This window comes from Sus scrofa, chromosome 13 (genome assembly GCF_054392235.1).
Source record: "Sus scrofa isolate SSC_HxYL_T2T_F1_AM1 chromosome 13, Sscrofa_HxYL_maternal_Yorkshire_Landrace_v2.0, whole genome shotgun sequence".
Classification (NCBI taxonomy): Eukaryota; Metazoa; Chordata; class Mammalia; order Artiodactyla; family Suidae; genus Sus; species Sus scrofa.
Genome location: NC_139395.1, coordinates 37290022 through 37317825, shown reverse-complemented (window position 1 = coordinate 37317825; position 27804 = coordinate 37290022). Strand labels below are relative to the sequence as shown.

General features: G+C 48.1%; 1 protein-coding gene across 6 annotated transcripts in view; it reads right to left on the bottom strand.

Moving 5' to 3' along the window:
* ITGA9 (integrin subunit alpha 9) overlaps positions 1–27804 on the bottom strand; it is a 354847-nt gene that overhangs the window by 76677 nt on the left and 250366 nt on the right. For all 6 annotated transcript variants that reach the window (XR_014822712.1, XM_021071658.2, XM_021071659.2 and 3 more), the window contains exons 19-20: positions 8925–9011; positions 5463–5542 (exon numbers count right to left, since the gene is read on the bottom strand). Coding sequence is in view for 5 of the 6 variants with exons in the window: in XM_021071658.2 (XP_020927317.1) it covers positions 5463–5542; positions 8925–9011 (167 nt within the window). In the remaining variant the exon portion in view is untranslated. The remainder of the gene's footprint in view (positions 1–5462; positions 5543–8924; positions 9012–27804) is intronic.

The following is a 27804-nucleotide window of genomic DNA, read 5'->3' as shown; positions in this document are numbered from 1 at the left end:
GGCCTCACCCTTGGCTTATGGAAGTTCCCAGGCAAGGGGTCTAATCAGAGCTGCAGCCGCCAGCCTATACCACAGCCATAGCAATGTGGGATTTGAGATTTGTCTGTGACCTACACCACAGCCCATGGCAACGCCAGATCCTTAACCCATTGAGCAAGGCCAGGGATCGAACCTGTCTCCTCATGGATACCAGTTTGGTTCACGACTGCTGAGCCACCATGGGAACTCCCAGTTTCTACATTTTGACAAGGAAAGTTCTTCCATGCCATATTTCCTCCCCAAATATTCCTTCCCAGGAGCACTGGCTGCCCAGGTGTTAAGAGACTCAGACAGCACATTGATGGATCTGCCCAACAATGGCAAGTTTTCTGTGGATCCCAGAAATAGCAGGAGAATGAGGATTTTCAGGTCTGAATGAGCATATGTCCCTGTTATCAAATCCAACAGTTTTGGGGGTTTCCAGTGTGGCACAGAGGGTTAAGGATCTGACATTGATCCTTGGCTCGGAAACTTCCATATGCTGCAGGTACAGCCATTAGAAACAAACAATCTGACAATGGGCAAGCCATTGCATCTTATCACTCCCCTCTTCAAGAACTTTCAGTGGTTCCCCACTACCTTTGGAAAGCAGTTGAGATTTTCTGGGCTCTCAGCCCCTTATCTTCTTTCAGCCCCGTCTTCCGGCCACTGCCCTCACACGCTCCCCATCCTTCCTCAGAGACAGTACAGGAATCCCCAGCGCACTCCAATGCCCACCCCCATGTGAGTGTGACAGAGCAGGCCATGCCACGCACATCCTCACTGCTGTGCCTAGGCTCCTCCAGCCTGAAAACAGATTCCTCTATTCAAATGCCACCTCCTCAGTGAAGCCCTTCAGGATTCTAGCAGTGGGAATAAATCTACCTTCTCTATGCTTTGCATGTGTTTTTATTAGATAACAGCCATGTTTTATGTAAACATGAGTGTGAATAAAAAGTAACTACGTCTTGCATTATTTCAAAACTCGCAATCCCAGCCAATTGTCATTTCTGATGAGAGGCTATAACCCTGCAGTAATGCTACCTGGACAGAAAGCAGGAACAGTGTTGCACTGGAAGACTGTGCAGGATTTGGGAGACTGCCGGGCTGTTTTTTTTTTTTTTTAAGGCTGAATGTGTGGCATATGGAAGTTCCTGGGCTAGGGGTCGAATTGGAGCTGCAGCTGCCAGCCTACATCACAGCCACAGGAATGCGGATCCAAGCCACACACCTATGCTGCAGCTCACAGCAGCAACAGATCCTAACCCACTGAGCGAGGCCAGGGATCAAACCTGCATCCTTACGGACACTATTTTAGGTTAACCTGCTGAACTACAATGAGAACTCCTGTTGGGCTGTATTTTAACTCACTGTGTTTCTTATTTGCGTCTGCTTTGCATAACCTGTTGTAATATGTAGGATACAATTAGTGTTTGTTCAGTAAGTCCAACTTGTGCTGAGCCAAAGGCCAGAAAGTCATTCCTTTTGGAGTGGAAGTTGTATATGATGACACACAGTAAGGAAGGTTCAACAACCACTGTGATGTGCTATGCTTTCATTTTAAGGAGAACGTACATTCTCTAAAATACCAAAGAAAATGCTAAAAAAAGAAAAATAAATAAAACAACCCACAAATAGAGAAAGTAGCATTAAAACAAAAATATGCTATGGTGGTTGTGGGTCGAGGGCTCTGAAAATGTATCTATGCTTCCAGCTTCACTGTGGTTCCCAAAGGAAAAATAATTTTCTTTTCTTTTTTTTTTTTTGTCTTTTGTCTTTTTAGGGCCATACCTGAGGCATATGAAGATTCCCAGGCTAGGCGTCTAATCAGAGCTGTAGCTGCCGGCCTACACCACAGCCACAGCAATGCCAGATCCGAGCTGCATCTGTGACCTATACCACAGCTCGTGGCAACGCTGGATCCTTAACCCACTAAGTGGGGCCAGGGATCAAACCCAAATCCTCATGGTTTCTAGTCGGATTCACTTCTGCTGCATCATGATGGGAACTCCCACAAAAGGAAAATTAACCTTAATTCTCTGAGTTGTAAATGACTTTGAGACTGAGGGAAGCCTCCAATGAAAAAATAAATAAAATAAAGCCTCTCGATGTATGCATCCCACCAATCCCGGGCTGTCCCCTGGTGGGTAACATTTGGTGGGGCCTGACCTGAGCTTCCCCAGTGTTCAATGCCTTCAGGCTTTGAGAGCAAAGCCACTAATGAGGAAGAGGCAAGAACAGACTGTGGGGGATGGTGAAAGAGTCAGGACTCGGGAAGAATCTTGGTCTAACCTCTGGGTAATTGGTGTTTTTGTGGAAATCCAAGACTCATTCAGCCTCGGGTGAATGTGACAGGATGTTAAAATGCAGGTTTGGCTGAGGCCTAAGGGATGCCAAAAATTCAGAGGAAAGCACTAAACCAGGATTTACTACGTCTGGTGGCAAGAATCCAAGATATAACGTCAAGGATGTAGCGGAGTCTGGAAAGGAAGACTCCTGGAGACAGATTCTGGAGAAAATGGTTTGTGGTCGGGGGTGGGGGGAAGGGTGTCTGCCTTTTAAGTCGAGCTTCAAGAAACCTTGTTTGGAACAGTCAGATGCAGGCCCAGGAAACATAAGGGGAAGGGGCTGCTGGCTTCCCCTCCTCCTGACCCCACGAGGACCACCTGCATTTCCAGAGACTGTCAGGACAAAGACTCCTGTGTGGGATCTATATGCAAGAGCCAGTGAGGGGTCACCTTTGGTCCTGTCCTGGGCACAGCCTTGGCAGCAGGTGCTGAAGGCATCTTCAGCCGCCTAGAGGCAGAGGTTGGAGGAGATGATGAGGGAGAAAGCCCAGGTGAGCATCCCCAGGAGTGGGGGTGGGGGTAGGGTGGGGTCTCCAAAGGGGAAGAGCCAGCTCTGGATACCTGCCCAGCCCAGCGAAGAGCCCACAGCAGCACCTGTTAAGTAAGACCTTTCCTGTTTCAGGGTTATCTCTCACAACCGCTGCTGTGAGCCTGGGGGACTCTCCAGAAAAGGGGGGAAAGGACTAGTAGAGGCATCAATGGAGGAAAGCTAGACCATTCCCTGAGGCAGGCCTCCCTCCTGTGGCCCTGCCCTGGCGGAGGGAAGGAAGCCTTGACTTGAAATTGAGTTTTGATGATTTCATGGGACCGGACACTTTTATTACAGATTTTGTGAATTGCTTTGAGTCTTGAAGGGACTATAGGACTTTGCATCAACCAAGAGCAACCTGAGAACACACAGGACTGTCCTAGATTGTCTCCAAGGATGAGGAAAGAACTAGCCCCACCAAGTGGGTTTAATGAGAGTAGGGATGAAAACCAAGTTGCCTTAGGATTGCTAGCGAATGCACTGTGCTTGCTGGATGAATCGTTATGCTCCCATCTCCCTCTGACATCATATGTGCATTTGTTCATGATCTGTCCCCTGCCGCCCCCACAATGCTCCCCAAGAGAAGGGATTTTGCCAACTTTGGTTCCTGCAGTATCTCCCCTTGTGTCTCGCACAATGGCTGGTTGTAGTAAGAGCTCAGATAAACTTTTCCAGAGTGAGTGCAGCTCAGTGTCCACCCTGGGCTGCGCTGCTCTCCTCCCCGTGCTAAGCTGTGTTTGCCTCCATCTTTAGACTGACCCATTTGACCCATCTGATGGATGATTCCCTCTCATCCCTGCTCCTTTCTCAGGTTCCACTCGACGCTTTAGACTTGATAAGATATGCATGAGGTGAGAGGAGTGGCCCAGGGCAGGCCCCCTTGCTCTACCCGGAGGTCAGATGCAGGGCTGAGCTGGGGCCCATTACCCTGTATCATGGGCCTCATCTGAAGAGTCTGGGAAGGGACCCTCTCTGCAACTCGGAATGTGGGACCAGGAGCTCCTTCTCAGTGCTTGGGGGCACTGTGCTCCTTGGAGGAAGGCTTGGGTTGAACACCCTCATTTTAGAGGTGACCATGTGCGTGGGGGCCTTAGTTTCACAGCGCTTAGCCTGCCTTGCCTCACTCTGTGCCCCGGACCCTGTGGGTCTCCAGGCTTAACCATGTGCTGATCTTGATCACCTTTTCCTAGGGGACTTCCCGCCCCTGGTTCCCTGGGTGACTTTCAGTCCCTGGTTTCGTGGCCTGCTCACCCAGTGTCTGGCCTTCCATCTTCCCAGCCTCCATGAGCTACGAGGTTCCTGATTTTGTTTTCTCACCTTTTTCTGGGGATCTTGTCTGACCTTGGCCTTCAGGGTGTTTGGTTCAGACCTCCAAACCACCTCTGGCATAGACTTAGGACTCCTGAAAGATTGACTTGGAGATTAAGGCAACTAGAGAGAAGATATGATAATTGAATGCCTGATCCTTCATCAGCTTCTGGACCAGTGAAAGAGCGGCTACAAAGTCATTATGGGGACAACTGGCACAACTGGAAAATGTGGACTAGAGGTTAGATAATAGTATTGTATCAGTGTTAAATTTCCTAAATTTGATAAGTATGCTGGGGTTATTTAAGAGAATGGCCTCATTCTTAGGAAACATACTCTGAGGTAAAGAGGCATGATTTCTGCAGCTTCCTTTCAGATGGTTAAGGGAAAAAAAAACACAGAAAAATAATGATAAAATAAATGAGGCAGACCATCAAGACTGGGTGAATCTGGGGACAGGGTGTCTGGGAGTTCCTCACACCATTCTCCGCAGCATTTCTTTTAACTTTAAAATCATTTCCAAATAAAAATTCCAATAAAAAGGTTGCCTTGGGTAGCCAAACTACACCCCCAATCAAAACTTGTATCTCCCTATTCACCTACCTAAATACCTCGCCTTCCAACCCAACCATCAGCCAAGCGCCACCCAGATGGCACGTGAAGGCACATGTGGATTCTGGCTTGTGGAGGCAGCACATGACCCCACAGTCCCTCTCAAACCCTTGGCTATGTTGGAGAGAGAAGGGCAGGAGCTCATCACCACTGCATTGTCCCCTTCCTGACTATCTGTCCCCTCCGCTCCTAGGACAAGCCCTCTCTTGAGGACCATCTCTTGGGGACCTCTACCTGCAGGCTTGACTGGGCCCTCAGGCTGCAGGTGCCCTCTCCCCGAATCAGGGGATGCCATGGCACGTTCGTGAGGAACCCACAGAGGACATCTGTGAGCTAACCAACCATGTGAACTTGGGTGGGTGCTGACCTCTCCAGCCCTGGCTCTCCCCAGCTGTAGAATCATCTCCTCTGACCGGAAGATCCCCAGTCTCTCCCAGTTCCATGTGACCTGGTGTCTGCACAAGCAGAACCAGGTAAGCACCATCCTTGAGAGACCCAATTCCACCCAGCGCTCTGGGGCTTTATCACTGAGCACTTTCTTCCTCCTTGGCATTTTGGGCAGCATCATCAAAGCGTGACCAGGGCATGACCTTTCTTGGTTCCATAAATCTTTCATCTTGGAAAAAAAAAATGTAAATCCCCCTTACCTCTGAGCAGTAACAATGAAGCTAAGAACTTCCTCTTCCCCAGACAGGTGGCTTGTATCAAAGATGACGCTGAATTCATACTAGGGGAAAAGAAAGTGACGTCTGGCATCTGCAAGCATTCCAAACTCAAACGCTAGTCTTCTGCAGTTTATGACCTCCGGACGCTCATGTGCACAGCCAGCTTTACTCTGTATGTATATATATCTCTCTGATCATCAGGCCAGAGGTACAACTTTAGCAGTAAAACCCAGCCCAGAGTCCACTCTGGCAAGAGGCCCGCTGTCCTTTTCAGCAGCTGCGGTTCTCGCTGGGAAGTGATATGCCTGAACTCTTAAATCAGGACTTTCTAAATTTCATTCACACACCATCTTCCCAAATTTTGCCACATCTGCTTATCACATCACCTGTGATATGTACTTTGTATCTTTACTGCCTCACTCTTTCTGTTTAAAGACTTTTTTAAGGAGAAAAATGTATCACAGATGGGAATCCAGGGTCGCTTGCCATAAAGGGGAGGTCATCATAAAATAACTGTTAACAAAAGCAAAGCAGTGTTGGATTCTGTTGCCTGGTGAAGCCTCTGAGCCTGGAGTCTACTCTATTTTGATAAAAAGGGAGATTAACAAGGGATAGGGAGGTGTTACAGATATGTCAGCACTACCACAGACTTGCTCTCGCCCTGGGTTGAGATTGAAAGAGCATTGAAAAAGTAATAATTTTCTCACCATTAGAGTTAACACTGTTTAGCGTGGTGTCCATATATCACCCAAGAGAAGCTCATGAGCCGCCTGCAGTCACCTCAGGTACCCATGGTACCCACATCCTGTGGGTTGGGGCATGCTGCCCTAAGCAAATGGTGTGGGAATGTGGGAGGACCCCTTGGGCAGGGCTTAAAGAGCCAGGCTCGACCACAAATTGACTATGTGACCTTGGCTGAGACACCCAATCTCTTCACAGCTCCAAAAAAAAAAAAAAAAAAAGTAGACAAAATGTTCCTTGAATTCCATCAAGTTCTGAGAGTCCATGACTTATTTAATATCTAAATATTTGAGTTCCTTTATTTATTTATTGGTCTTTTTGTCTTTTTAGGGCCACACCTGCGGCATATGGAGGTTCCCAGGCTAGGGGTCGAATTGGAGCTGTAGCTGCTGGCCTACACCACTGCCACAGCCACGCCAGATCCAAGCTGCATCTTGGACCTACACCACAGCTCCTGGCAACATCGGATCCTTAACCCACTGAGTGAGGCCAGGGATCAAACTGGCAATCTCGTGGTTCCTAGTCAGATTCATTAACCACTGGGCCACGATGGGAACTCCGGAGTTCCTTTCTGACCAATTCCAGGCAATGGTCTAACTTTGCAGTTCCAGATTCTACTAAACTGAATGCTACCTGAAAGGAATGAACATGGGACCATGACATTGGACCACCTGTAGTGGACACTGGACATCCCTTTCTGGGAAGAAATTTCTGTGGCAGTGAGATGTGTCAGCTTTCAGGTAGGGTGGGGCATGGAGACAGGACAGGAAACAGAGCTGGAGGACACAAAGGAAGGAAAAGTCAAGGGTCCTGTCCCAGCAAAGAGTCCGAACTGACAGAAGGTGTGAATTAAACCCTCTAGAGATCAAAATGAGGTGAGAAGCAAAACAATTTGGGCACAGAGCCAAAATCAGAGCCAGAGGCCTGGAGGAACAGAAGGTCAGGAACTGAGCAGGCTGGTCGTGAGACAGAAACATACAGCCAGCAAAGCAAGCAGAGAGCATGCTTATGAGGCTTAGCAGGTGGTCCAGGGCCTCATGACCCATGGGGTCTGAGGGACAGGAGAGGACAAGCCAGGCTGTGGATAAAGGGTGTCCCATCCCTGCTGGGTCACTTCTTGGGCTTTCTCTCCATGGACTCACCCCCAGATCCCCTGCCTCTAGGTTTAGCCTGGCTACAGGTCTTAACTTCTCTATGTGAGAGGAAGGGAGTGGCATTAACAAGATGGAAAAAAAAAAAAATCCAACATCCAACATTCATCCGTCTGTTGACTATTTTGAGAGTTGATGAATTTTAACAAAATGTAATGTCCCAGAAGACAACATTGCTTTATTTTTGTTGTAGTCATTTATTCACTTTCTCTTTAGGGTTAGTGATCCTGGATCCATCTGTGATAGTGACATAAGTTTTCCTCTTAAAAATAATCTTTAAAACTAGAAAGATACACCTCAGATTTGATATGGGATGGAGGCTGGATTTTATGATACAATGGCCACTCTCAAAGTTTTCAATTAAGTCTATTTTTCTGCGGCTCAAAAGGTTTCAAATAAATGTCTGTGTGTCCGGGGAGAGGCTGCACACTTCAATACAGGCAATGATGTCCCAAAGTTCAGGGTCTTCCTCCTGCATCCTCACCCTACCTGGTATTCTGCCAGCTTTTCTAAGGGCAGCCGCCTCTTGAGGCTTCCCTTCTCTTGGGATGAATGTGGACAGAATGAGGGTCAGAGCCAGAAAAAGGCTGAGGAATCATGGATGTAAGAGCCACCAGAGTCTGGAGCAGGCACACTCAAGGAGGCTGATGGCTTCAAATGACTCGCTAAGAAATGAGCAAATCTTTCTTACCAGACAGTTCTCACAACTGGTCTGGAAAACAGCTACTTCGTCCCAGGACCAAAAAGCCTTAGAAATTAAAATGATCTGAATGTATAGCACAGGGAGGAGAAACGGTTTAACCTTTCATTGTCTTTTTAGGGAGGGGGCAAAGGAATATGAAATCTCCTTCAAATCATAACAGAGAAAACCATTTCCATTTTAAGAGGCAGACCTGGTCTTTTAGAGTCTAGTTTTGCCTCCAAAAATCACATCTTCTACATCTTTGTGTCTCCTTATAATGATGACACATACTAGAACGTTCTATGAATCTCCGAATAGGTTAGACCATATTATTATTTGAGCTTAGGAAATTTGGGTCCTTACAAACACCAATGTGACTGTAACTTCTTATACTTTTTTTTTTAAATGAAGTGCAATACAATTATTTACTATATTTAAGAATTTTAAGAGCTCTCTTCAAAAAATTGCGAGTGCCTGGTAGAGTGACAGCTAGGACTATAGGTCACTAGCCCAGGTCACATCTTTTCTTACGCTGTCTCAGGGACTCTAAGTGGCACGGGATGTCCCAGAAAGAGAATGTTTATGCCAGCCAGGCGATGCTTGACAAAGTGCAAAGGCCATGGTGTGTGTCTCACGTTTGGGGTGTGTCACATGGATCAAGGGGAAAGAGCATACGTGCATGGCCCCTCTGGAGCAGACTTGGAGATGGCCGTGGATGGGGGTGGCCCCGCCCAGGCAGGGTTTTGCTGGCTACTCCAGCTGCCGAGGGAGGCAGGGGTGCGGAGGAAATCTTGGGGAGGTGGCTGGCAGAGTGAGCGGCCAGTGGGAAGGGCCAGGGGCCTGCTTCCAAGGAAGTGCCCTGTCCCTTACCTTTGACTTTGACCTCATGAAAGGAAATCCCACGCTGCATTTGAGGAAGTCTGACTCCAGCAGTTCACAGGAAATGCCCATTTCCTCCTGAAAGACAAAAGGCACCAACAGGTGGGCTGACTGCACCAAGACAGGTGTGTGGAAGGGGCTTCAGGGAGGCTGGGCTGGACTTCAGCAGACACGGCCCTTCTTTATGGAAATTCCCAGATGACGGCTGCTGGGGGCACTGCTGGGATGAGGAGCCTCTGACAGGCCAGGGCCCTGGTCCTCCTCTGACTGCCCACCCATGCCAGAGGTTTCCTGGGAAGATGGTGCAGAGGCCAAAACCCCTCTGCATTCTTCAGCAACGCTTTGGCTCTGAATCCTGGTGCTCTCCTGGGGAAGCGGGCTGGGCCACACCTGAGCTGGATGCTTCCTTGGGTTTGGATTAAAAGGCATCCAAGCTACCTTTCTGGCCCCTCTCTCCCATGCCTATGCCCTAATCCTGCCTTTCAAGGTCTTACTAGTTGAGGAAAGACAAACACTGAGAGAATCACATCAAGGATTCACAGGGATTCTTTCTACAGCCTGAAGCAATGAGGGCTGAGTTCCCCCTGCTCCCTGCAAGCCTTCCGAGGGTTGGGTTGTGTGCAAGGGCAAGGAGGGGTTCCCAGCAAGGCCGGCCTGGGCTGGACTCTAGAGCTGCTGTCTTCCCACCTGGACACATGGTTTACAACCAAGTTCAAAGGAAAACAGGAGGCTCTTCCTAACTCCCAGTCACTGTGGCCAAATCAAGACTTCCAAGGGAGGGAGAATGTTTGCAGATTTTGGAACAGGAGAAAGCACAGAGCAGAATGAGCACTTGCTGAATGCCTAGAAGCTGGGGCCCTGGAGTTCAGTGAGGTCACATGACTCCCCCAAGGTCTGTCGTTGCCATTTACCACCTGTCTCCTTCTCCTTCCAAGGACCTGATTTTCTGGAGGGAAGGAGCATAGCCAATAACACAATGGCAGGCAAAAAGAATCAGCTTGGCTTCTGGCTCTGGAGCACCATCCATGCTCCCTCCTCTGATCTCTAAGATGCACTCAGACCAGCTTTTCCAGCTAGATGGGTAAAGTAGATTTTTAAAATGTGTGTGTTCAATCAGGGAAAAACAAATGTGGGGAGTTCCTGCTGTGGTGCAGTGGGTCAAGGATCCAACTGCCGTGGCTCAGGTTGCTGAGGAGGTAGAGGTTGGATCCCTGGTCTGGCACAGTGGGTTAAAGGATCTAGTGATGCTGCTGCTGCAGCATAAGTTTCAACTGCAGCTTGGATTGCCTGGCCTGGGACCTTCCATACGACATGGGTGTGGCCATAAAATTAAAAAAAAAACAAAATGTGAGCCTTCACCACAAAATACCTATTTAGGTAAAAGATATACATGTACACAACTATACTAATATCTTACAAACATTAGCAAACACACAGAAAGTAGAAATGACTTGAAAAAACCCCTCATCTGTGGGATTAGAGGTCAAGATAATAACTGGGGAGGCAGGACATGGAAAGGAGTTCTTGGGGTGTGAGGATGTTCTCAGGTGTGATCACCGTGAAAATTCACTGAATGATTTGTGTGCTTTTGCCTGTTTTCTAAACATCAATAAAACTTTAAACAGAATATGGCAACAGAACAACAAAGCCCCAAATGGAAGGAAATAAAAGATAGGAAATATATAAATCTAAAAGGAAATTGTAGCTTATCTTTCAGCATCCAATCTAGATGTCCAGTGGGGATCACTGATCTCTGTGACTGTGAATTTTCTAATGGTTCTCTGTGACCTCGGCAGCCTTCATGCTCACATGGGCCTGGGACCCCCTGCATTAGAACTGATTTGGGAGCATCTTAAAATTACAGATTCCTGGGCCATAGCCCAGGGTCTGGGTAGGCAATGGAGTTGTCTCGGAGTAGACTCAGACTGTGGGGCTTGAGATAAGCATTTTCAGCACAGGGTGGGTGGCAAAGTAAATTTCTGCTGTGCAATGATTTGGGAGCCACGGCCACAAGTCTGCCTTTCTGCGGTTCATTCCACAGGCTGCTCGGGGAAGCTTCTTAAAATGCCTCTCTCCATTGTGAGCAGAATAAAGCTCAACACCTTAACATGGGCATCCATTTGGCCCCTACTCTTCTGAGCATATACGTTACTATTCTATTCTTTCCCTGGCATCACTTCCGTGCTTTTGTTTAAGTTGTTTCCACTGTCAGGAACACCTTTCTTCGGCCTTTCCTCCCAGGTCTTCTTCACCCATCTTGCCCCCAGACACTCATGGTTGGTAAGTTCACATACGTCATGTGGACGTGGCACAGGATTCAGGATGGATGGAGCATCCACTGGGTGGCTGAGTCATCATATCCCCTCCCACGACCAGCACCAAGCTCACAGGTCTGAATGATGTTAGTCCCTGGCCTGGAAGACCTCAAGGCTTGGAAGTGGGAGACCTCCCAGCAGAGAAACTGTCCCTGGCATGGCAGTATGAGGGCCTGCTCTTGGGACCTGGATGACACACTGACATATTTCAATAAGGAAAACCAGAGAATCATTTCTCAAATGTGGTCTCAAGAACAGCATGGCCCAAAGATTGGTTCTAATGATTCAGTATGGGTGGCTTCTTGTCACCATCCCTTTCCTCATATTGGTCTCCCAAGAGCAATGTCCACCACTGGCCCAAGTAGAAGCTACTCTAAATCCTAGCTAATTGGCCTGTAGGGATTAGAGGCAGTGAGCCCAAGCCTGGGTGACCTCAACTCCTTGGGGGCAATCCTGGTTCACATCCTGGTATAATTACTCTCAAGAACCTCCATGCATATACATAAATTACATTCATCAACCCAGTTCCAAACTCCTTTTGTCAACCTGAATACCTCACTGGAAATCCCCTTCAAACGAGAAGAGAGGTTTTCAACTGAAGTCAAAGGTCTATCTATTCTTAAAGATTTATTGCCCTGAAGACGTCTGGTCACATGGATGTGGAGGGCTGACTGGGGCTTAAGAATTTACTCTGGCATGTGAGGGGGCCTCCATTTATTTAGCTTTGACCTAAGACTGCTTCTGATGATATGAGAGCTGCTGAGCTACCTTATTTTGGTTCATTCCAAAATGCTAGAAAATAACACTTGAACCAGCATTTACTGCACAATTTCAAGTCTCTCTTTCATTCTTCTCAGTCTAATAGGAATGACAGAATTCTCGTAGAACCTTGGAGGGAGACACGCAGAAAGAGGGAAAACCAAAGACTTCTGTAGAAATGACAGTGCTGAGCACAGGGCTCATGACTCACGTGCTCCTGGATGGCGCCACAGGGAGGGAGGTCATGGACTATCCTTCTGCCACCTGTCAGTACCGGCACAGCCCTCCTGTGACTATGTAAGTTCCCATGACCAAAAGGCCTTAAGACTATACTCTGCCCTCCTACTGCAGCTATGAGGGAAGGAGGCCTCCTAGAGAGTGGGCTTTGGCAAACGCTAAGACTCCTGGCGTGGGCGGCCCAGGTGCTGCACCCAGAACACCTTTACTACATGGGTTCCAGTTCTCCGCTGAATGGGAGCCACAGGGCCAGGGCGGGGCGGGGGGGGTCACCCTTCCTCACCAGCATTCTGCAGCCCGTGATTGTCATGGGAGTGAAAAGCCACCCCTTTGCCTCAATGAGAGACCAGCTGTGCTGTGCAACTCCTATTCCAGAGAACCCATGGGACCAGGCTGATAGCACACTCTTGTGTGGCTCCTTCCTCTGTCCTATTCTGTTCCCTTCAGCCTCCGTCTCTCAAGAGCATTTCCAAAATAAGTCACTTGCACAGGAAACCCCATCTCAGGTTTGGCTCTAGCAAACCTTACTATGAACAATCTTTTTCTTTTCTTTTTTCTTTTCTTTTTTTTTTTTTTTGGCCACATGCATGTGGAAGTTCTTGGGCGAGAGATTGAATCCATGTCACAGCAGGGACATAAGCCTTAACAAATCCTTAACTGCTAGGAACTCCAAGACAATTCTCTCTATGGATGAGAGTTTCTGGAAAGTCCTGGGCATGTTCCCAGGGTGAGGAGAGGCAATGGAAGGGGAACATACTAATAAATGTTGTTCAATTCCATACTAATCACGAGAAACTCCCTAACTGCCTGTTATGAAGTCGGCATAGCTGCTCCCATCAGGGGAGCACTTTACCTGAAAGCAGCATCAGCACCCACTTTGTCCTGGTTTCAGATCATGTCTGGAGCAGAAACTTATAAAACAGGATCATTATGGAGCCAGGTACCATCTGCCCCTGGTTGTCACGCTGGCACCCTCTAGGCATAGAAAGTTCCAAGGAAACTTAGAAAATGAATTCTAGGAGTTCCCATTGTGGTTCAGTGGGTTAAAAACCCACCTAATATCCATGAGGATATAGTTTTGATCCCTGGCCTCTCTCAGTGGGTTAGGGATTCAATGTTGCCACAAGCTGCAGTGTAGGTCACAGATGTGACTTGGATCCCATGTTGCTGTGGCTATGGCATAGGCTGGCAGCTATAGCTCCAATTCTACTCCTAGTACAGGAACTTCCAGATGCCGCAGGTGCAGCCCTAAAAAGAAAAAAAAAAAAAAAAAGAATTCTGGGGAGATGTGGCTACACCGTTCCCTGGCTTTATGCAACATTAGGAGTAGTGATCTAGTTGGGGGATGTGCTTATTATCTCTAATGAGCATGTATTACTCACCAGGAAATACAGGGAAGAGATTCCAGGGTCCGGGAGGACCAGGCTTCTCCTTGGCTCTGACTCCTTTCATGCCCCAATCATGGCTTACAATGACTTCAGCTAGGAGAGCTTAACTTCAGCACTGCTGCAAGGCCTGTGATTACCAGTTCTGCTGGGGAACTCAGACCAGTGAATAGACTCTACCCTTTGTCCCTGAATGCCAGACAATGGAGAATCTGATTACCCAATGCAAATTCAGTGAAAATCTACTAAAACCTTGCTGCAAAGGTGCAGGCTTCCTTGAAAAAGCCACTCAAAGAGCCACGGATAAATCTTGATCTGGCAGAGTTAGGTCAATGAACTGTTGAAGTCAAAATTATCCTTGGAGGATAATACTTTAAGATGCTTCAGAAGATAAGGATTTAAATTTAAAAGATCAAGAGAAGCCCTTGGGGCATAGCAACAACCTTCTGTTGACTGTCCTTAAAAAAAAAAAAAAAAAAAAAAAAGCAAAATATGAAGCAAAGAATGTTACCTTATGATATAACAGGAATATTCACATCCCAAAGCTGCCCATCCAGAACTCAGTTACTTCTCTGTTTCAGAAATTAATGGGCTACTATTTTAAAGATGCTAATAAAGCAAATTATCTTTAGCTTTGGGTCTAAGATATCCTTGACAATTATAATTACAATCGTACAAGAGCTGCTAAGTGTAAAATAACATACACTTATTTTCCCAATTTTTAGTTTCATTTTTCAACTCAAGTCTCAATCAAAACTTCAAAAATTTTACTATGAATATTTTGGACCCTATTTTAAGGGATTCACAAAACTGGCCTTTTTCCTGGTCCTACTTTTCCTAGGCTAGCCGGGCATCCACAGCCATAAAATGCTATCAAGATTTCTCCCCGGAGATTGAGTGCTTAGGTTTAAATTTTCTAAAAAAAAAAATTTTTTTTTTTTTTTTTTGTCTTTTTGCTATTTCTTTGGGCCGCTCCTGCAGCATATGGAGGTTCCCAGGCTAGGGGCCGAATCGGAGCTGTAGCCACTGGCCTATGCCAGAGCCACAGCAACGCAGGATCCGAGCCACGTCTGCAACCTACACCACAGCTCACGGCAACGCCAGATCCTTAACCCACTGAGCAAGGGCAGGGACCGAACCCGCAACCTCATGGTTCCTGGTCAGATTCGTTAACCACTGCGCCACGACGGGAACTCCATTTTTTTTTTTTAATTTTTTTTTTTTTAAGCCAAGACACATTACTCTCAGGATCAGGAAAACATCAATTAACATTTTGTTGTTGTTAGAACACGTGATGAAAGCATACTTAGTTTGTGCATGTTCACCTCTGCATTATTAGAGCCTGGCACTGAGGAACACGAGTTTGCACTTATTACTTGAATGGGCCTTGGCTCCTCGGGGATTTGGATGAAGGGACTGCAAGAGGCAGCTTATTTGCTGGTCTGCCTGGCATGGGAGATGCTTGCCTTGGCAAAGGCCCTCTCTTTTCCAGACATACCTCGGCCGTCCCAGCCCCGGGAGCTTGGCCAGTGGAGCCAAGCTCCAGCCCTGCTTGTAACATGCGGTGTGGCTGGCAGGAAGAACCAGACCTTCAGATCGTGAAGTTAGTGAACCTCCTTGGCCTCCGGGGTCCTTCCTCCCAATCGCACAGCATTTGATTTCACAAATCCGCAAAGTTGGGTCAGGGCTTATGCTGGGTGCCTGAGAAAGCGTGAAGTTGAACTTCCCGTTTGTTACTTCCTCACGTGCTTGTCAAACTGAAGATGGTCCTTCACGTCCCATGCCTGGCTGCAGTTTCATGTTCATCTAAGACCCTCTTCCCTTCTTCCTGGCACATGAGGTGTGACCCCTGTCACGTGGTAAGCTCTGCGTTAACTCCTTCAGTTAAAAGAGAAATCAGGTCTATTTTGGAAGCACTTTCTCTCCAATTGTCTAATTAACTGAGCAGTCAGAGGTGAGCAGGGGTTCCCAATGACCTGGCCCAGGGAGTTCATAGAAAGCTCATTCCCAGGAAACACTCTATTGGCCCCACTCAAGGATGAGTCAGCCTGAGCCTCACCAGAAGAAACAGTTCTATTCCTAGAGGGGAATCCTTTGGGGCAGGGCCCATGAAATTCCTATGCCTGCAGAAAAGCATACGGGCTTGCAGCATAGCAAGTGCACGAGCTTTGGCACCGGTGTCCCAATGTTGACGACTGGCGCAGAGATGTAACAACTATGTGTGGTCAAGGAAAACCTTTCTACAAGCCTCCCTTTTCTCACCTGTAAAATGAAGCCATAACACCTGCCTTACATAACGGGTGCTGGCCTGCTACTGCTGATGGCTGGAAAGGATGGGCGTATGCCACTGGCCCCTACTCAGTAGTGGCTTACCACGTGCCAGGCAATTCCTGTTTTTATGCCCATTTTACAAGGAGGAAACTGGAACACACAGTTATAGCCCTTGCCCAGGGTTTCCTAGCTGGCAATGGAGGAATGGATCAGAGAGGGTCTGGGGTGGGGAGCGACAAACAAGAAACAGACAGAGTCCCCTCTCCACCCTCCCCAGAGAATTCACTGAAACTGAGCCTGAGTAGGTGGGAAGCATAAACCCAATGAACCACACGCAGCCTTTAAGGAACCTGGAGCCCATGGGATTCTAGGACAGAAGCCAATTCTGGCTGGTGGCCTGGCAAGGCTGGGGCAGTAGTTCTAGACCTCCTGCCACAGAGGGGCTGGCAACTAACAGCTGGAGGGAATAAAGGTGATTACCCACACACGTGGGGCTTTTGGAAGAGCAGGCCAGGTAAGTACTACAAAGCAAGATCCTTTAAAAAATTCTGTCTAAACCCTCATTTGGAAGCAAAGGCCCAGACTCTTCTGGGTTTGTTCTTTCCAAGCTTAAAAAAGCGGAGCAAGCAGGAGCTAGAGTCAAAACAAATGTTTGAGACAGATGAACCACATAGCTGTTAAGGCCAAGCTCCCCTCTGAAGCTAAGGAGAGTTCGATTTGGAGCACGTACTTTAAAGAGCCCGGTACGCATTGCATTGAAGGCAGAGGGACATCAGCTGGCCCGGGGGCTAATTATCTCATCAAAGTGGAGACAGGGCAGTCTTTTCCTCAACTCTCTTCTGGGACCTTAGAAAAAGGACTTTGAAAGCTTTAAAGGGGGTGAAAATAATATAATACTGTATTTAAAAAAAATATGAATTAGAATTGACTTGGATAAGCTGTCTTATTCCCGTAACACGCCTCTCCTTGTGCATTACCTCAACTCTATTTAAAGCTAATCTTTATATTTTCCCAGGATGAAGACAAATCAAAACACTTCCCCAAATGCTGGTGACTGCCCTCTTCGTGATGACAGTTAGACAAACTTAAGAATCTAAACAAAGAAATAAATAAAAGCAAATCCACGAGCTCTGAGTGAAAAGCCCAAAGTGAAGAGACCAGTAATCCGTGTCTTCTAAGGCTTAAGAAGTATTTGATTTTCACCCAGGAAGGTTTTCTTATTCTGCAGCTTTTTTAAAAAATAGTTTCTATCCTTAGATTTAAAAAATATCTCTCAGAAACTGCAACTTCTTGATCAACAAACTAAGAGTTCAAGGTTGAATTCCATGTCAGGCATCAAATTATTTTGATTTTCTGTCACTCTTCTCTTTGGCCCTAGAGGCTGGCTGAAAACTCTACAAGGTGGGGACCTCTCTTGAAATGAATGGAAAGAATTTCACATAACGGCAGGAAAACAACTTATGAGTGGTGTTTGGATGGAAGGGTATTGTAGGAGTCAAGTGTTTGGGGGTACTCATTAAAGGCCTGGCCAGGAATGCTGGTTATGAGAGATGTACTTACACTGAAGAGCTTCACCCCACCTACCAGCCTACTTATATGCCCACATGCTCAGAACGCATTTGTAAAGCACCTGGCTGCCAAGGGCCTTGTTACTCCAAGGGTGGTCATTGGACCAGCAGCATCAGTATCACACGAGGGCTTGCTAGAAATGCAGATTTTCAGGTCCCACCCAGACTGGCTGAGTTAGAATCTGTCGTTTCACAAGATCTCGAGGTAACCTCCGTGAACATGACCATCTGAGAAACCCCACTCTACATCCCTCGTCAGTGATCCACCACCACTCAGGAGACACGATGCCAGGCCATGGAGATCACGTTCCTATGCTCTCTGCCCTCCAGAAAAAGATACACACAGCTCATACTTTTTTTTTTTTTTTTCCTTTTTACAGCCACACTGTGGCACATGGAAGTTCCCAGGCTAGGGGACGAAGTGGAGCTGCAGCTGAAGCCTACACCACAGCCATGCCGGATCCTTAGTCCACTGAGCAAGGCTGGGGATGGAACCTGCATCCTCATGGACACAATGTTGGGTCCTCAACCTGCTGCACCACAACAGGAACTCTACAGCTGAGGCTTTTTGAGGACTACTGTCTGAGTGAGGACACATTTTTCTGGAGCTGGGGACCCACCTATTGACATGTTTGGGTTCCCCCCAAAGCAGACTCTGGGACAAGGCCTGGGATTCGAGTAGTTTGGGAGGTGTCCTTACGTGCTCCCTGAAGGGGTGAGGATGTGTGCCACCAATAAGTGAAAAAGCTGGGCCATGTCTCTGCCAACACCTGCCTCTCCTTGGCTGAGCTATTCCAGGGACATTGAACTTCTGTTGGCCACAGATGAAGAGGAAATCCTAAGTGAGGCCCTTGCCCCAGCACAGCACCCCTGGAGCATGCTGCGGGCTTATGCAATTGTGTTTCGAGGGGCAGCTGCTTACTAATCTCTCTCCTCTCCATGGCACATCCTCTTTGCTACTTCTGGACACAACTCAGGACTGTCCTGCAAGAACTGGCATCCTCTCTCCTTGCTGCCACAGTGGATCAGCTCCACTCTCCTCCCACCTAGGCAAGTGGAAAACAGCTTCTCTGTGGACACCCTGTTCTCAGGTGCCCCCAATCTGTTCTACAAGCAGCCCCAGGTGAATCCTAACATAACCACTTTGTTCACTGTTACTTGAAAGCCTTCAAAGGCTATTATCAGCTACACCTGTCACTGATTCCTAACCTGGGTGTACACTTGAATGACTGGAACCACCGGAACCACTGCCATTGATACCATGCATAGCTGTGTAGGTTGTTCACTGCACAAGAGACCTGCTTGAGGAGGGGAGGGGTTGCAGTCCAGCCCATGCTGCTCTCACCAAGCCCTACACCTTGGTAAGAGGCTGTGGACCACCAGAGGGGGTACTTCTCTGCAATTTGTATAATAATGCTAGAAAGACTTTGTGGAGAGCCATAAAAAGCCCCCATAGAAGCCTCACTGTGGACCCAGTGAATCAAAGTACCTGGCACAAGCCAGCATTTGTTGAAGGTTTCCTGGGTGATTCTAATACTTACCTACTCTAAGAACCCTCAAAAGTTAGCTTACACCTAAATCCTTATTAAAGACGAAGACTGCAAGCCTCATCTTCCAGATCAGAATTCATTAGCACAAAAGCAGGGTCAGGGAATCTGGATTTTGAATCACCTGAGGCAAAGGATCAGTACCAGCCTTTGAAACACTGGCCCTGAGGGCGAGCACAGTCGCTGCCATTTTGGAAGTTAAGAGAACAAGACCCAGACCCAAGGGGAAAAAGTGCTTTCCCTGGGGTTCTAACCCTGGTGCCGACAGAATATCTGTTATTACGGCACCCAGACTGGAGCCCTGCCTGCCATGCCCCAGAGGCAGGGCTCAGAGAGGCGAATTCTGCAGGGACCAAGGCCGGCCCCACTGGGGTGCCTGCCCCCTGCCCCCCAGGAGGAAACCCATCCATTCACTCAACAAATGTTTCTTATTTTTTCTCAGATGGGAAACAGCTTCTGTAGGATAATTCTTACATCTGAGACATGCATGTTTTCTGCTACGTCTTACATTCCTTTGGTCACTCCCTTGCGCTTAATAACTATCTACTAAGCAGCCTTGATGTCCTGCATTGGGTCACAGGCCTTTATCATACAGTCCTTGCTCTCTCCAGAAGATGTTCCCAGCCTGGAAGGCGAGAGAAGGACCAAGTTGTCTGAGAAACGACTCCTGTGATGTGTGCTCGGGGGGAGGTGACTCAAATCCCTGAAATCAGTTTGCCAATGTCAAGAGAAACTTAAGCCTTCCCCAGCCTCACTGTTATTAGTCCTATCTCATTATTTTCTTTCCATTTTTTAAAGCTTTATTGAAATACAGTTGATTTACAATGTTGTAATCATTTCTGCTAGTCCTATTTCATTGTTATAACTTATTATATACTTGATTAGATACTTTCATTATTACTCATTATTATTACCATTGCATTAACCCTCCTTTTAATTAACTAAACAAATTGGTAAGTTCTTTAAATTATGGAATCCAAGACCTGACAGAATGATCTACCAGGGGGTCTCATTGGTGCCGACTTCAGTGAGAAAATTTAGTTCGTCATGTGAACACACAGTTCAAAATTATGACAAATGACAAGAATCAAAAACACCGCTCATGAAACAGCAAGAGCCAGCCAAAGGTCCTCTGGTTCAGACCTGTGTCTAGCAGATTAAAAGCCTGAGAAGAGGCCCCTGGAGTGGGTGCGGGATCTGTGCTCTGTTATTCATTTATTCAATAGACATTATTGTGGGTTTTTTTGATCACACCCACAGCAGCAGAAGTTCCTGCGCCAGGGATTGAACCTGCACCACAGCAGCAACCTGAGCCACAGTAATGACGGCACTGGGTCCTTAACTTGCTGAGCCACAAGGAAACTCCTTCACAGACATTACTGGACTAACCAGGCATGGGGGTCCACAGGTATATCCCTGTTTTTAGCCAGCTTTTCTGTTATAAATACCAGACGCAGAGTAATTGCCTTGGCGGCTGATCTGATAGAAAAAACACATACCAGTTGAGGGTTCAAGCTTTAAGGAATGCCCACGAGAGAAGGGCAGAGTTGGGAGCACGGGCTGTATCTCAGGTAATCAGATTGAGTGCACAGCAAGGAAAAGCCTCGAGGCCAAGGACCTCCTGAGTCAATATAACTGCAACTGCCAGCATTGAATAAGGACTCACTAACAAATAAACGCCAGAGCTGAGTGTATTTCCAAGAACAATAGAGACAAGCTTTGTTTCCTAGGATGACACTTGCTTTTCTCTATATGTGGTTTCAACATTTTCAATTCATTGGTTAGTTGTTTGAAATGAGTTTCAGAAAGAGGAGGAGTTGCTTTTGGTTATTTTAATGGTGAGGTTTTTTTTTTAAAAAACCCTTTTTTGGCTGCCCATGCTGCATATGGAAGTTCCCGGAACCAGGGACTGAATCTGAGCAGGGGCTATGACTTACCCTATGCCACAGCTGCAGCAATGCCGCTGTGCTGAGCCAGGACTGAACTGGTGCCTCCACAGAGACAAGCTGGATCATTAAGATATTGTATCACAGCAGGAACTCCTAATGGCGGGTTATAAATTCAGCCTTGCTGGAGTTGTTTATGAAAAATTGACAATTTTTCCTGGCCCTTTACAAGAAGGATGAGCTGTAGGTTCCTAAGATGCCTAAGCATGTGTGTTCTGAACTTGCTGGAATAAACGCAATTTAGGACTATATCCAAAGTGGGCTTGGTTGCAGGGGGAGATTGCACGGACTAGTTTATTTCTTCCTTCCCAGGCTCTGAGCCTGCAGGAGTAAGAGACTCATCAGCATTTTCTGGGTTTCTCCCTCACGGGACAGTTTCATCCATTCTTTATTCTCCTTTTGAACATGTTTCACTTGTCTGGTTTCCCACACTGGTTTTCGGTTCTGCTTCGGACGGCGGTACAGACACACACCATCTCACTCACAGCAGGGCGTGGGGAGGATGGGTAGCTGGTGCCAGCTGGGCTCCATCCATGTCCCCCCATCCACTGGGACCTGTATGTCCTTTGTTGGAGGAGGGCCCTCGGGCACTGGAACACAGACAGATGGAAAGGCTTTGGAATTCACACCCCCTGGAGGTCCCTCAGCCAAGCCCCTGTCCCTGACTGGGACACTCTGAGGTATGACCTATACTCTGGATTGTGCCAAAGTGACCTACCTTCTTTCTCCCCGCCGCGAGGACTCTGATATCATACCTTTCCTTGGCCTCCTCCCCACTCCCTTCATGGTTTCTCCCGGGAACACATCCTGCTAAATTACCTTTAAAGGATGCCTCGTCTCAGGATTTCATTCTAGGGAGTTCAGCCTGAGACAGCTGGAGAGAGGCCATCACAGAAACACTCGATGTCCCCCCCTCACTCTGTGCCTCAGGGAGGGGGACGCCCACTGAAGCACATCAGTGGAGCCTTTCAGGCTTTGGGAGAACGGCCTCCTGGGTCTTGGAAACCTCTCAGGCTCCCTAATGCACGATGCAGGGCTGAGCTGCTTCCTTGGGAATGCTGGTTCCAAGCAAACTAGGGCCTTTGCAGACAACGAATTCCAGCCGCCAAATGTTAAGGATGGCAGCAAAGGCAGCTGTGCAGACTTATGTGACTCACGTATTGATTTTAATTCACTTAAGTGCCTCTTAAACATGGACTCATTTAATTATTGTTCCTCAGCGGTTTCTCTCGGTCCACTTCGGGAAAGATGCCTTCTGTACTGTCCATGCCAAACTGCTGGCAGAGGCCCCGAATGGCCACTTAAAGCTGCTTTGCTTTTCAGTTTACAGACATCTGGAGGGGAAGGACCTAGGACTGTGGAAACTTCCCAGCCTGTGATGACATGATTTTTTTCAAAAGGACTTAGGTTCAAATCTTAGTTCTACCACTTACCAAATGGCACCTTAAGTGACCTCCCCACAAGAATACCGAGAGCAATTCCCATCCCTCAATCTTGCTATAAGGACTAAAGGCGTTACCGTTCTGGCTGCTACCATAGCAGTTGTGGATCCTATTAAGCTCCAGAGCAGGACTTTTCTAGGGTTTTCCTTGTTCAGCCACCTACAGTTGCTGGCAAATCCTTAGGCTTTAAACCACCTCCAGAATAAGGCCCTCAACTTGGCTGGGCTGCCTGAAAACTAACAGCTAATGTGTATTGAACTCGGACCATGAGGCAGACACTGCTTTTAGCGCTTGGTGAGGATGAACTGATTTATGCTTTTTAACCACTTGACAAGGTAAGTGTTACATCATTCATTTTGCAGATCAGGATTTGGAGACCAAGGGAGGGTGCAGGAACCACGCCAAGGTCACACAGCAGCCGCACAGTAGAGCTAGAACTCGTGTCCGGCAGGCTAACCAGAGCCTGTACTGCCTCTCAGATGCTGGCCTGCAAAGGGGCCTCAGGGTGCATGGGATCATGGGTTTTCTCTCCTTTGCTGTGCCATAACCTGACTAGTTCTCAGATGTTTTTGTGCATCAGAGCTACCTGGAGGTATGTGAAAACACACTCTGCTGGGACTCACCCATAGAGGTTCTGATTGAGCAGGTACAGTCTGGGGAGGGGCCCATGAATGTGCTTTTCTTTTTTTATAATGATTTTTATTTTTTCCGATTTACAGTGTTCTGTCTGTTTTCTACTGTACAGCAAGGTGACCCAGTTACACATACATGTATACATTCTTTTTTCTCCCATTACCATGCTCCATCATAAGTGACTAGACATAGTTCTCAGTGCTACACAGCAAGATCTCATTGCTTATCCATTCCAAAGGCAATAGTTTGCATCTATTAACCCCAGATTCCCAGTGCATCCCACTTGCTCCCCCTCGGCAACCACAAGCCTGTTGAATGTGCTTTTCTAATCAAGTCCCAAATGATGTGGGTGCTGGTGTCAGGAGACCACCTGTGGACAGCACTGACACTGGAAACACTGGTTCCAGGCAGGACACACAATGGGGAACAGTCACATGGAAAAGAGTGGGGCTTGGTTGCCTGAGCCAGTGGACACCCGAGGGGATGCTGTGAAGTCTACAGGGCCCCTGCCACTGCTGTATGGGAACCTCTGTGGCTGTTACCATGACACCCAGATGTCACCTTTCTCCAGGTTGCCTCCAATCCCCATTCTATAAAATGGGGCTAAAAAATGAACTTTTTTTTTTTCTTTTTAGGGCTGCACCTGTGGCATACGGAAGTTCCCAGGCTAGGGGTCGAATCGGAGCTGCAGCTGCCAGCCTACATCACAGCCACGGCTCACGGCAATGCCAGATACTTAACCCACTGAGTGGGGCTGGGGAATCGAACCTATGTCCTCATGAATACTAGTTGGGTTTGTTACTGCTGAGCCATGACGGGAACTCCAGAAAATGAACTTTATAGTGATGTTATGGTGAGGAAACACTGACAGAGAACCAAAGGGGGAGGAGGAAATGGGCAGACATTTATAGGGTGCCTTCTTCATGACTGGCCCTTGAAGTACCATCTTATTTAATCCTGACACGGTGAGGCAGGTTTCACGATCCCCACTTTACAGAGGCTCTGAGCAGTTGGGCAACTTGTTAAAACGTGTGCAGCTACTAAGTGGCTGAAGCGGGTTTCAAACCCAGGTCAGTGTGGCCCCACGGCCCCTGCACTTCCTCTGCCCTGGGCTGTGTCCCTGTGACCATCTAGATAGGGAACACCTGGCCCCGGGCATAAATGGCACCGAGTGGGCTGCAGAGAGAGGCCTGCGACCCCATGTGCAGCTTTGGCCGGGGAGGGAGGGACTTCACAGGCAGCGATTGAAGCTCTGAAACAGACCCTGGTCTGTGTGGGGTTCCCCAACCAGAAATAAAAAGGTCAAATGTTGTCTCATCGGCTCCGGGATCCAGGGCTCGTCCTCAGCCCAGACAGAAAGAGCAGTGTGACTGCAAGTGAAGGGGCCCCGGGCCTTCAGAAATGGCCAGGAGACCCCTTGCTGGCCCCCAGTGTGCCCATCCGTGAGTCCTGACTGGCAGCTCCCTCGTGAGCAAAGCTCAACAGGCTTTTTATAAAGAGCAAAGAGCGTTTTCTTTGGCACAAAGTTCAGATTTCCTGCCCTGTCCCAGTGACCTTGGCGGGGGTGGGGGGAGCGTGGACGTGCCCCCCGCCCCCAGACCCCTCTCCAGTGCCAGCAATCTCAGAGTCACAGCTCAGGCTTTCTGCTTGTTTCTCATCTTCTGCATTTGAGGCCCTTCTCCCTCCTCCATCTGGGGCTCAATCTACTACCCCCACCCTGCCCGTGTTTGCAGACAACAGGCAGGCCGTTCAGTTGGAACCTTCTAGATGTGGGGCTGTGAGGAGGGGGGCCTCCCTGTCATGAGCACCAGCTCTGTTTCTCCTCAGCAGATAGTTTGAACTGCTGGGAAATGACACGTGTGGGAAAAGAACTCTGGGTTTAAATCTTAGGATCCGAGCAGCACTAAAAGGTGAAAGGAAAAGTCACATGAACTTCGAGATGATAAAAGACCCTGGTGTTGTTACCCAGGGGGCTGAGTCCTCTCAGCGTTTCTGAGAAGCTGACTTCCTAACTAGAAATTCCACCCACTCCACTGGCAGGTCAGCATCCCACACCACAATCTCCAGCCACTGGCGTTTTAACCCAGTCACTTCCAGAGCCATTGGTCATGTCTTAGAGTTCTGAGTGGACACTTAAGATGGCCACAGAGAACTTAGGTGTCAGGACTCGGGTGGCAAGATCCTCTTCTTCCATCAGTACGAGCAGGCCTGGAGGATTAGGACCCATTAACTAGCAGGAGACTCGGCCCCAGTCACTCATCAGAGCCCAGTTTCTACTTTGGGAAGTTGGGTAACAAGGTGGGTAGAGACACCTGTGTCCTGCCACCTGCATCCATCCAGCTTTTTGATGACTCCCTGACAAGCTCCCTCTGGGGAGCCATCTTCTCCCCACCCCCAGCCCAGGAGTTTGGGGGGCACTCTACCTCACTCCCACTCCCCTAGAGGTGGGCCCTGTGACCCAGGTTTATGCTAATAAGACCAATGAGACTCAATGAAACTTCTGCTAGGATTTCTGTGAAATGAGGTTGCTCGTTCACCCTGACTTGGCAGCTGTTTTACCATCCTGAGGAGACAAGCTATTTGAGAATGGGGCCAGGACAAGAGAGTGAGACACTGTGACAGTGTTCTGAGGCCCAACAATAATCTGTGGCCAAGGCCAATCCAAGGTTCAATTTTCAAAGCAATTACTTTTCACTCAAGCCAATCTAGCTTTTCTATTTCTTGCCACAAATGGCATTAAAATCTCACAGTGTTCTGAGATACAAATTAAATAAAAGTCCTTGAAAGGGCGCAGCAGAGGGCAGGCTGGAGGAGAGCCCATGGAGTAAGCCCCTGTGCTACAGTTCTGGGGCTCAGCTCCCCTGAGCTTTAGGAAAGAGACTCAGCCCTGACGGTTCCAGGCACCAAGCGGGGAGAGGGGGGGTTGTGGTGCTCATCAGAGGATGTTAGAGGACACATGTGACTGTCCAAACTGAGGGGACACTCTGGCCACATGGACTCCATGGAACAATGCTCTAAGTCTGAAGAAGCCTCAGAGCTGACCTAATTTTCTCAGACCCTGAATTATAAAGATGTCTTGAGTTTATTCATATCTGGCCAAGGTGTTTGGGCTTGCTGAACAGCAGGCCTTGCCCTCGCTCATCCACATTTGGGAATGCTGCTGTTGGACTTTGCAGGGCCAACAGATTAATTTTTTTTTTTTTAATGGGCTCACCTGCATCATATGGAAGTTCCCAGGCTAGGGGTCAAATCAGAGCTGTAGCTGCCAGCCTATGCCCAGCCACAGCAATGCAGGATCCTTGCCCCACTAAGTGAGGTAGGGATCAAACCTGCATCTTCATGGAGACTATGTTGGGTCTTTAACCCGCTAGTCACAATGGGAACTCCAATTATTTCTGTTTTTAATGAGTACCAGGTACTGTCGCAGCACCTAACTGCAACACCTACAGCACCTAACTTTGTAAGTCTGTAACATCCATCCTGAGCAAGTACAGTATCAAATATGTCCATAAATTATTTGACACTCCTCTCTTCCCAACTTAGTGACACGAGTCTAAAGAATAGAAGGTGGCAGAAGTGATGCTCGGTGACTTCGGGGAGAAGGTCACAAACAGGTGAGCTTCAGCCTGGATCTTGCTCTCCTGGCTGGTTCCTACTGGGAAAGTCAGCTGCCATGTTGTAAGGACATTCGAGCAGCCTGTGAGAGGAGTCCACACAGCCAGCTACCCTCACTCACTTGCTGTCCGTGTGAGAAGCCACCTGACAAGCAGATCCTCCAACCCAGTCAAGCCTTTAGACAAGAGCAGCCCTAGCCAACATCCTGACTGCAATCTCCTGAGGGACCACGAGCTAGAACCACCCTTGTGTTCCTGCCCCAATGTGAGGGGTCATAAATATTTGCTGTTGTTTTGTTGGGTTTTGAGGTAACGAATACAGTGGGCATTGATCATTAGGATCTATGGACATCAGGAAGCAGAGACTCAAAGTCAGACCCAGGGGAGAGGGACTTTCAGTAGGGCCCCATTCACTTGGCTCCAAAACCAGTCTTGCCTCTTGTGTCCACTTCAGGGAGCCTGCAGATACTCCAAGTCTTCCCTGTATTTTGGCCATAAGTGGGAGCCCCAATTTATTTACTGGGGCAAATTATCAATAATGTTCCTTTTAAGTTCCCAAAGCATCCCAGCCTGTGAGATTGTATGGTTAACCGCCCCCCCCCCAAAAAAAAATAAGGGATCCGCCTCTCATGTTGAGGCCTCACAGTCCCTCTCAGAGGACAACCTGTAGCCAGAACGATTCTGCTCAGTGTCCAGGTGAGAGGTCTGCTCACCCAGGATCCAGACACCCTCCCACACGAACCACACTTGGAGCCCAGCCTCCAACACTATCTTTTATTGTTATCAGTCTATTTTTGTGTGAGAGGGAGGACAACAGTGATTTCTTGATGGGATTGCCAGGTCCCTGATTCAGGATCAGTCTCTGTCCTTAATTATGAGGTAGGACAGTAACTGTCATTAAGCCGATGGGGAGGGAGGGGTCTGGTCCTGGACCTGCCACCCACTAGTCCTGTGACTTGAATGACACTGTGTGGGTGGCCATGGCTAACACAGTTCCTGCACACAGCGTGGTGCTCCTACCCTTCTCAGCACAGTCCGGTGCCGAACGTCTGTGCGCATCACTCCATAACAGTAAGTACCCCCCTGTACATGCTTTTCTCTCTCACAAGAGTCAGATGGAATCCTTTCCACCTCCCTATGTCAGAATGGAAACT